The sequence below is a fragment of the Schistocerca gregaria genome, chromosome 7, assembly GCF_023897955.1.
Source record: "Schistocerca gregaria isolate iqSchGreg1 chromosome 7, iqSchGreg1.2, whole genome shotgun sequence".
Lineage (NCBI taxonomy): Eukaryota > Metazoa > Arthropoda > Insecta > Orthoptera > Acrididae > Schistocerca > Schistocerca gregaria.
The window spans coordinates 451,042,008-451,052,786 of record NC_064926.1 but is presented as its reverse complement, the minus strand read 5'-3'; the positions used below and the strand labels follow the sequence as shown (position 1 = coordinate 451,052,786).

At 43.0% G+C, this 10,779-nt stretch overlaps 1 protein-coding gene across 1 annotated transcript; it reads left to right on the top strand.

Annotated features, from left to right (window-relative positions):
- The first annotated feature begins 5,117 nt into the window (after nt 1-5,117).
- LOC126282423 (AT-rich interactive domain-containing protein 1B-like) lies at nt 5,118-9,239 on the top strand. Its single transcript, XM_049982080.1, has 2 exons — nt 5,118-5,223; nt 8,800-9,239. The coding sequence occupies exons 1-2, from the start codon at nt 5,118-5,120 to the stop codon at nt 9,237-9,239; spliced, it is 546 nt and encodes a 181-aa protein (XP_049838037.1).
- Nucleotides 9,240-10,779: the final 1,540 nt, after the last annotated feature.

Genomic DNA, 10,779 nt, shown 5'->3' with positions numbered 1-10,779 from the left:
TCCTTTACTACTTTAAGTGTCTCATTTCCTAATCTAATTCCCTCAGCATCACCCGACTTAATTCGACTACATTCCATTATCCTCGTTTTGCTTTTGTTGATGTTCATCTTATATCTTCCTTTCAAGACACTGTCCATTCCATTCAACTGCTCTTCCAAGTCCTTTGCTGTCTCTGACAGAATTACAATGTCGTCGGCGAACCTCAAAGTTTTTATTTCTTCTCCGTGGATTTTAATACCTACTCCGAATTTTTCTTTGTTTCCTTTACTGCTTGCTCAATATACAGATTGAATAACATCTGGGAGAGCCTACAAACCTGTCTTACTCCCTTCCCGACCACTGCTTCCCTTTCATGTCTCTCGACTCTTATAACTGCCATCTGGTTTCTGTACAAATTGTAAATAGCCTTTCGCTCCCTGTATTTTACCCCTGCCACCTTTAGAATTTGAAAGAGAGTATTCCAGTCAACATTGTCAAAAGCTTTCTCTGAGTCTACAAATGCTAGAAACTGGACGAATATAAAGTGGATAATTTGTGCGTCATGAGATATGCTGTCTCAAGACACATACACTGTTTCTAACTGCAATACAAATGAAATGACACAACTTCAGAGACTTTACTGGTCTCATACAGTGATGATTTTATGTACATAGACTGAAGCGGCGAGTGAAAATCAGTACCAAGGCCGACAATCGTACCTAGGTCTCCCGCTTATTAGGGAGGAGCGTTCCACCTTGGCACAGCGGTTCACACAAATGAACGGGTTACCCTCGCACGGCTCCTTCCTCGATCCAAATTCTCACTGCTATCCCAGCCTACTTTAAATTCCCCCTGCCACACGAACAGAATTGCCCAGGCTCTCCACGTTCTGTTATAGTACCTCAGCCTCTAAGGTCAACGGGGAATCCAGCCTGAAACCCAAGTACAAGTACTTATACAAATGAAATGACAGAACTGAGTCTTTGCTCGTCACATACAGCAGTGACGGCTGGTGGCATAGTGACTAACGCATCTGCCTACTAAACAGAGGATCCGGGTTCGATTCCCGGCCTTAGTACAAATTTTCACTCGCTGATTCAGTCTATATACATCCCAATTACAATAGCTGCCCTACTGTGTCAAATAACCCCTTAACATAAGATTATACTTCTTAACAAGCAGTTTATGAGTGTGTTTTAAATTTTTGAATTTTGTAATTATATGAAATATTGGCAATCAAGTTTCCATTTTCCCTGGAAGACATTAGACAAGTACTCTTCACACGGGATAGTGAACCATGAACGCGAATTCAAATGGCTCCAAGCATTATGGGACTTAACATCTGAGGTCAGCAGTCCCCTAGACTTAGAACTAATTAACCCTAACTGACCTAAGGAGATCACACACAACCATGTTCGAAGTAGAATTCGAACCTGCGACCGTAGCAGCAGAGCACCATGAACACGGGGTATACGTCTAGTAATGCACAGGTTCTAAAAAAAGATACGGCCACACTTTCATAAAACATTCCTCACGCGTAGGGGAGGAAAATATGCTACATTTCATGGATCCGAAAACGGTTTACTTTCATGTTGCAGCTCATGTTCTACATCTGTACATAATCACATTAATCATGGGAAACAAACAGGGGAGGAATGTATCAGCGCAGTATCAAACACTTTCCTAAATAAAATGTTCAAAATGCCCTCCGTCAGCAAAGATACATGCGTCACACCGTCGTCACATTGTATCAGTAATGGGCTGATGTATCCCTTGAGAACTCCATATTGTTTTACAGCCTCCCCAAACACGGGCAATAGAACTTTGTATATCTTGTACCGGAGTTTTCGTTCTCATGAGCTTTCAAATTCCCGCACAAATAGAAGTAGTGAGTTTAGGTCAAGAGAGCGTGGAGGCCAAGGAACTGGGCCATCGCTACCTATTGTTTAGAAGCCTATATATGTCAATATAAGCAGTGAAGTTAGTCGTGCGTCAACATGAGCATCGAATAAACAAACACCGCCTGGACCACAACTATTTATTTAGCGACAACCGATTTCAAGCTGCGCTGCATATCATCTTCAGGTCTAAGTTGGAACAAAACGGCAATAACAATAATGATTTAACGGAAGTGAAACATAACGAACACTGGTCTCTTGAATAGTACAAATAGCAACAAAATATTATGAACTCACTCATATCTGATGCCGCAAAGCCCATTTAGCCAACAGTGTGTGAAACTTAACATAAATAACAAGGACGTGGTTAGGAGAAAAATTTTCGTATAGTTCAGTGTAAAACAGTAAATCAAATTCTCTATATATAACTGAGAAAAAAATTAATAATTAAATAAGTATAAACTTTTATTAATTTTTTATTTAATTATAGATCGAGAAATAGTTTACAATGTTTTAATGTACTAATCTATCACCTACACAAATGACAGTACGAAATTTTTTTCCCATCACAAAATCCTTGTTTTTCATGTTAGCCCCACACAACGTTGGCAAATTGCACTTTGCGGCACCATATATGTGTGAGTTCATGATTTTTGCTGTTATTTCTACCATCTATGAGACAAGTGCTCGTTGCACTTGTTATTGCCCTTTTGTTCAAACCTAGACCTCAATACGATCTGCAGCGCAGATTGAAACCGACTGGCGGTAAATAAATAGTTGTGATCCACACAGTGTTTATTTATTGTTACAAAATACGTAGTGTCCGTTATAAAGAACTAGTAATAGCATGAGTCACATGTAAACATTACCATCTTTCAATTACAACAACAAACCCTGGCTGTAAATCTAAGCGATACAACTTACACCTATTTCTAACCAAACGTAACCAAGGGCGTATTTTGAGAATTTCAAGTAATAAAACGTGCATGTAATGCCGGTACGGTCTGTTGCTGTGTGTTTCCCATGATTAACATGATTACGGAGAGAAGTAGAAAATGAGCTCTGTCACGGAAATGAAGCGTTTCCGAAACCATGTCCATATAACAAATTCCCTTGTTCTCTGTGTGATGAATCATCCCTGACAGTTTGAGTATACCTCTTGGTTGCACTCAGTCGTTCCCTACCTTCCTTCCCCTGAAGGCAATCAGATTGTAGCTAGTAACAGCGGAGACCTCAGTTGCCCCCGACACCCGCCCGCACGTTGATGCTCGCTCCCACCATCATCAACTTTAGACCGAAAATAAAGATTCTTCGAACACTTACCATGCTCCAGTCTATTCATTTCCTTCTCTTTACTGTTACCGAAGTCAAAACTCTACTTCCACGTCCGTAAATCTTGAATGCCACGTTTCTTTTCAATATGTTGTGTTGGGGTAGTGTGTGTGTGTGTGTGTGTGTGTGTGTATGTGTGTGTGTGTGTGTGTTTGTGTGTGTGTGTGTGTGTCTGTGTGTAAATGATGGAGCATTTTTCGGTGCATCGTGAGTGCTACTCACAATTCCTTCTCAAATGAGAAAGCTAATTATCCACAGTGAGTGTAGACACTTGTTACACAATATGTTTCTCTAGCACTAGTCCTCTCCCTAGTGGCACTTGCTTCATCTGCGCCCTGCACCCCCACTTTAAATCAACCACGTTGAAACGTGTGCACTATACTAACTGTCCGTAAACCTGTTGACTGCTGGACACCCGAACTGGCAGAAACTGGGAACCTTCAAGATCTCACTGCTTTGTGTCTAAAGATTCTAATAATAGTATTGGTTAAAAACAGTCCTGGTAGCAATTTTAGTTTCTTACTTTTCAACTACGCATTTCGCCTTATTTAGGTATCTTCAGGTTGATCTAAATTTGATATTGCTTCGAACGATCCTTTAGACAGTGTAGCCAAAGGGCATCGTCAACACATCACGCCAACATCGCCTTCGTTAAACTCAGTAAAAAAATTTCTAGATACGCGAGTGACTCCAAGACCTGCATAACGCTTTCCCGTTCACAGGAGCGAGTTCCCTGAGTTTACTGAGTTTAACGAAGGCGATGTTGGCCTGATGTATCGACGATGCCCTTTGGCTACACTGTCTAAAGGATCGTTCGAAGAAATATCAAATTAAGATCAACCTGAAGATGCCTAAATAAGGCGAAACGCTTAGTTGAAAAATAAAAAAGTAAAATTGCCACCAAGACTGTTTTTAACCAATACTGTTAAGCACTGTTTGCTGTATGCCACATATGGATTGGAAGAATTTCTACTCTGATAATAATACTGTGTACAGCACTATAGTAGCCCTTATGTACTTACTCCTGTGCTGCGCTGTCACTTAGCTCATTTATCTGTAATGTAGTAACTTCTGGTCTATTGCAAGAGCCATTTACAATTTTTAGAAGACATTCATAAGACATTTTTTAAACGTACTTTCCATGCGGATATCAGCATGTATATATTTTAAGAAATGTATAACAGTAATGCTGACATGTATTATATTTCGTACACCAACCCGTTTCAGTTCAGCACCTTGTTCACGGTACTGTACGAAATACAAAGCAAAAATGAAATAAAACGCAATGACAAACATGTCCTGCCATGTAAAAAATTAAGATATGACGTTCATAAGGAGACATTTACGTCATTATGCTTTTACAAATCCAACACTACATTTCATACACCTTATGAAAATAAAGGGCACACAATTAAATGTCTTAGGACAGTCAACAACATACGCGCAAACGTTCACTAACATCATGAATACTGGACTTGTACTGTTCGAATTTAATAGCGTGTCTTGTGTTTTCGTAAGATGTAAGGCATGTAGTATTGGATTTGCAATAGCGCTTTCACATAAGTATCTTCTTACTGATGTTGCATCCCAATTTTTGATCTTACAAGTCTTGTTTGTTACTGCAATTAATTTCATCTTTGTTTCGTATTTCGCAGAGTACTGTGAGCATCGTCTTGGACTGAAACCCGTTCGTGAATACAATATAATATAAGTCAGAATTAATGTCTTGCATGTCTTAAAGAAGAAAATATTTTGTGACATCTTGGGTTGTCGGGTGTTCTACCGGATATCAGCGTCGTACTTGCACGATAATTCGGTCACGCAGCTCGTAACCTTCATCAGGTGCGACCTGAGACTGCTCCTCGAGTGGACCTGAAGAGTTACATCAAAAGTTTCTACGGGGAGGAGATGTATCAGAATATCAAGAAGCTGGACAAGCTTCGGCAGAAGAAAGGGAACATAAATACTGGACCAGGTCCACTCGAGGAGCAGTCTCAGGTCGCACCTGATGAAGGTTACCAGCTACGTGACCGAAATATCGTGCAAGTACGACGCTGATATCCGGCAGAAAACCCGACAGCTCAAGATGTCATTAGATCGCCGGGAAAGCCTGAAGAGTTACAAAATATTTTGTGTTTGTATGTACATGTCCCACTTATGCTGTCTTCAATGCGTGGTAGAGAGCACAAAGCATGTATATCGTGGATGGACTGTCTCAGGAAACTGTAACCTCCACTGCTCAGTGTCATGCTTTAATAATAGCTGTTAGAAAAAAGTAATTATCGAAAGCTTACATTATCAATAGTAGCGAATTATTGGCTGTAAGTCCGCCTGTCGTGCAAAACACCGTTTTCTTTTCATGTCTCCCCAACATGTTTCAGCACCTCTGTGTCATCATCAGTGGGCTCTAAAACCTGTAAAATGTGCATAAATTTTGAATTTCTCTTTAAGAACGTCATTTTTGCCCTTGACTGTAGAAGTTATTCATTTCACAATAGCAGTTTCGGTCTCTGGGCCATTTTAAAGAGGTACTGCAATAGATTTTGCTTCAGCTTATGCTTCGTTTGATGTTATGGTGTTACTACAGAGAAAAGGCTAATTTTTGACGATGACATATATACATGCCGGAGGATTTTAAAGCCTAATATGTGGTGCAACTCTACTTGAAAATGGCCCAAAGGCTGAAATTGCAATTGTAAAATAAACAACGTTTGCAGTCGACGGTGAATCTGATGTCCTTCAAAAACTTCTAGATGAGTGTGAACTCCGACCATGAAAGTTAATATTTTGACTGATAACTAATCTACGAATATTAGGCCGAAAGAATAGTTTTTGTTTGTTTTGTCATTACCTGAATTTTAGATTATATGCTTCTGCAAGACCATATGTGAATTATGACACAATACTAGCGTTACCAACGCTTGATGGTGGTTCAAATGGCTCTAAGCACTATGTGACTTAACATCTGAGGTCATCAGTCCCCTAGACTTAGAGCTACTTAAACCTAAATAACCTAAGGACATAACACACATCCATGCCCGAGGTAGGATTCGAACTTGCGACTGTAGCAGCAGCGTGGCTCCGGACTGAAGCGCCTAGAACCGCTCGTGCACAGCGGCTGGCACCTATGTCCCTTTTGGTTACTGTTCTGCAGGCTTCAAGGTTGCAGGGGTAAATGATACTACGGAAACACAACTGTATTAATCATTTTTACACCTCATTAGGTGTATTCGAATCCGCGATGTATCCAGCGACAGTATATCGTACGTTTACTGAATTACAGTACATCACGTTAGTGATATACCGCTGACCCCATGGAGGTTTCAGAGATATGGAAAGTACTCAAGGAAGCTGATTGTCGGCCGTAGTGGCCGTGCGGTTCTAGGCGCTACAGTCTGGAGCCGAGCGACCGCTACGGTCGCAGGTTCGAATCTTGCCTCGGCCATGGGTGTTTGTGATGTCCTTAGGTTAGTCAGGTTTAATTAGTTCTGAGTTCTAGGCGACTGATGACCTCAGAAGTTTAGTCGCCTAGTGCTCAGAGCCAATTTTGAACGAAGCAGATTGTACTTGAAAACAATACAATGAAATGACAACTTTATAGTTGGAAGATGCAATGTCGCGCCATGGTCTTCAACGATGAAAGCAGATTCTGGCTGCACGCAGCCGGCCGTTGTGGCCGAGCGGTTCTAGACACTTCAGTCTGCAACCACAAGACCGCGTGGCTCCGGATTGAAGCGCCTAGAACCGCTCGGTCACAGCGGCTGACAGCTTCATAATGCACAAATAGTCGTGCGGAAGCGTACACTGTAAAATTCAGATGGCAAAAACCAAACCCAAACTGTTCTTTAAGCGTAATACTCGTAGATTAGTTATCACTCAAAAGATGTTCCCATTTCACAGATTTTAATAAATAAAACCTACTGATGATAGCACAGTGGTGCTGAAACATGTTGGGATCACAAGAAAAAAGTTGCCCAGGTGTGAGTACACTCGCGCTCCGAGGGTTTAGTACGACCTTAATTATGTATACAGACAGTTCATGCAGCACGGGAACCGAGAATCTCGACGGTTTTTGCCTTTTATCGACATCGGTACTGCAAAGATATCAGACCCGGGATTTCTAAGACTTTCAAGAATGTTTTAATCTTGATGTGGCACAACGAATGGCAAAAGGAATATTTTTCGCGTAATAAATTACAAATTAACAATTTTCGGCCTTTTTTCCCCTTTGGTTGTACTGTGAAATCTCACTTCTTGCCAAATGTCATGAATCTAGGCCAATGGAAAATACACTGTAGTTTTTAATGAGGTACTTTGCGATTTACAAAACTTGCGACATAAATGGTCGTATCTTTTCATTGGAATGACTTAGAAGTTTCACTTTTTACACCATCAGGGGACCGTAGACCTTAGTAGGTGGCATAAGTTTCAACTCGATACGCAATAAATGAGTTTTGCTATTTTGGGTGCAAAATAACTGATGATGGTCGAAGTAGAGACGATATTAAATGTAGACTGGCAATGGCAAGGAAAGCGTTTCTGAAGAAGAGAAATTTGTTAATATCGAGTATAGATTTAAGTGTTAAGAAGTCGTTTCTGTATGGAGTGCAGCCATGTATGGAAGTGAAACGTGGACGATAAACAGTTTAGACGAGAAGAGAATATAAGCTTTCGAAATGTGGTGCTACAGAATAGTGCTGATGATTAGATGTGTAGACTACGTAACTAATGAGGAGGTACTGAATCGAATTGGAGAGAAGAGAAAGTTATGGCACAATTTGAGTAGAAGAGGGGATCGGTTGGTAGGGCATATTCTGAGGCATCAAGGTATCACCAATTTAGTATTGGAGGGCAGCGTGGAGAGTAAAAATCGTAGAGAGAGGCCAAGAGATGAATACACTAAACAGATACAGAAGGATGTAGGTTGCATTAGGTAGTGGGAGATGAAGAAGCCTGCACAGGATAGAGTAGCATGGCGAGCTGCATCAAACCCGTCTCTGGGCTAAAGACCACAACAACTACGCGTATATGTTCCTGAGAAAATGGGCTTTAAAAAGTCGGACGGATAAAGTAATCTTATAACGGTTCCGTTGTTAGAGACTGCGGTGTGGAACCCAAAGACCAGCGTTTCGCGTAACAAGCAGACGTTACATCCAATAATTTGAACTGCAAACACAGTAAATGGAATAGTAGGAACTCCAGTGGTGAATATTCAGCAGTAGCGTTTTACAAACAATCTCCAAAAAATAATTCAGTTTAATGACAAACACAATAAAATATTTTCGGTTTTGCTCCTCAATAAATTTTATTTATTAATTAAACCCAGGCTGGCATACACGCTGTGGTGAATGCGTGCTTCCCTCGTGAGACAAAATGAATGGTGGGCTGTCTCGGGTCGCGACACCATCGGCATTCGGCCCTCGCCGAACCGGGGACCGAACGCACGTGCGTGTCAGCGGGTCAGCACGCGGTATTGGCCGGCAGCCGGCGCTACAGTAGGGCAGGCCAGGGTCGCGGTGCGGCGACTGTTGTGTCAGCGGTGACCGGCTCGGCCGCGCAACACTGCTAATTAAGCGACGGGTATATATAGCGCCGGGTCACAGAGGGGAGGCGCGCGGCCCGCGGCTGAGAAAGAGAGCGCGCCGCCTCGAGGGTACTCACCTGGAAGCCGGGGCGGCGGGGGCTGTGGCGGCGGAGGCGGGGGGCGGCGCCGAGGCCGCCGCGGCGGGCGTCGCGCCGCTGCACGCCAGCGCTAAAAGTGGCCGGGGGCGGGTCGGTGCAGGGGGTGGCGGCGGCGCCGGGGGCGGCAGCGGCAGCGGCGGCGGGACGCCGACATGGGAGGAGGAGGAGGCGGCGCGCGCGCGGGTAGCGCCGGGCGGCTACTGCCGGAGCGCCGGTGCCGGACTGGGCCGGCCGGCCGCGTACCTGCGCCGGCGGCGGCGGCGGCGGGCGGCGCGAGCGAGGCGGGCCCTGGCCGCGCAGGCGCAATCAATACGTGGCGGCAGCGGCGGCGGCGGCGGGCGCGCCTGAGAGGCACACGGGACGCGGCCGCCGTGGGCCGAGGAGCGCGCGGCCGTGGCCGCTGGCGGCGGCGCAGTCGCGATGTCGCCGGCGAGTAGAGGGGGCTTCGTGCTAAAGGGGTCGTATTAACGCTGTCGCGGTCTGTACACCTTCTGAGACGCCGTTACCCAGGTGCAGCGAACACGTATAACCTAGGACTGCTCATATTTTTAAAAATATCGCGAATCCAATATATCCATACCTAAATATCTATCAGGTGTACCGGTATGAAATAAGCGTTTTTCGTGAAAATGAAACACTAATTTTGAACTGAAAAGTAAAAACATTTTGTTCAAAGTACTCAGCATTGCCTTCTATACATTTTGACCACCTTTCTGGCAATTTGTCGACACCGCGCCAATAGAAATGTCCATCTTTTGAGGCAAACCAAATTTCGATTTCTTCTTGGGAATCGAAGTGTTCCTCAGCCAATGCGTGTCTTCATGAAAACAAATGGTAGTCGGAAGCGCCAAGTCTGGTGAATACGGCGGGTGGGGTAGCAGCTCCCAGCCAAGTGTTTTGATAGTATCCTGAACCAGATTTGCTTTGTGTGTAGGTGCATTGTCGTGTAAAAAAATTACTTTGCCATGTCTTCTGGCCCATTGTGGTCTTTTTTCGAGTAATGCATAGTTCAAATTGATCATTTGTTCTCTTTAGCGATTAGTATTCACAGTTTCACGGGGTTTTAGAAGCTCATGATACACCACACCTCTCTGATCCCACCAAACACAGAACATTGTCTTCTTGCCGAATCGCTCTGGTTTTGCAGTCGATGTTGGTAGTTGTCCCGGATTAACCCATGATTTTTCCCGTCTAGGATTCTTAAAATAAATCCATTTTACATCGCCAGCAACAATTCGACGCAAAACTGATTTTCTTTCATGTGTTTCAAGCAAAATTTGACAAATGGCTTTTCGGTTTTCCATCCGTCTTTCAATCAATTCATGTGGCACCCGTTTTCCACACCTTTGGATCCTTCCCATAGCTTTCAAATGATCAGAAATTCTTTGTTGTGCAACATTTAGCATTGCTCCCATTTGCTTCTGACTCAAAGTATCATCTTCATCCATTATTGCTTTATTGCTTTATTGGTGGTCTTCCACGTTCTTCATTTCTTACATCAAAATCATTATTTCTGAACCGTTGAAACCATCTTTTCCATGTTTCGTCTGATAGAGCATGATCACCATATGCCTCGACAAACATTCGATGCGACTCTGCAGCATTTTTTTTTTCAAATGAAAACAAAAAATTAATGCTTTGTGCAAATCATCACTTTCTGGTACAAAATTCGACTTGTTAACACGATGAAAACATATGATGTTGTTTGTTCCATGACTTGATGTATACTAAATATCTTTTACAGATGTAATAGCAACCAAACAAAAAAAATTAAGGCTCGTTCACAACAAATGTTCTCTATCGACACACTTGTATCTTAAGGCTCATTTCATACCGGTACACCTGGTATTATCTCACCTCGATAAATCGTGAATATGTATCGATATAG

Coding starts and splice junctions, on each gene's coding strand:
- LOC126282423 (XM_049982080.1), top strand. CDS start 5,118: ATGTATCAGAATATCAAGAAGCTGGACAAGCTTCGGCAGAAGAAAGGG. Junction 5,224..8,799: donor TCAGGTCGCACCTGATGAAG/GTTACCAGCTAC, acceptor GGGTATATATAG/CGCCGGGTCACAGAGGGGAG.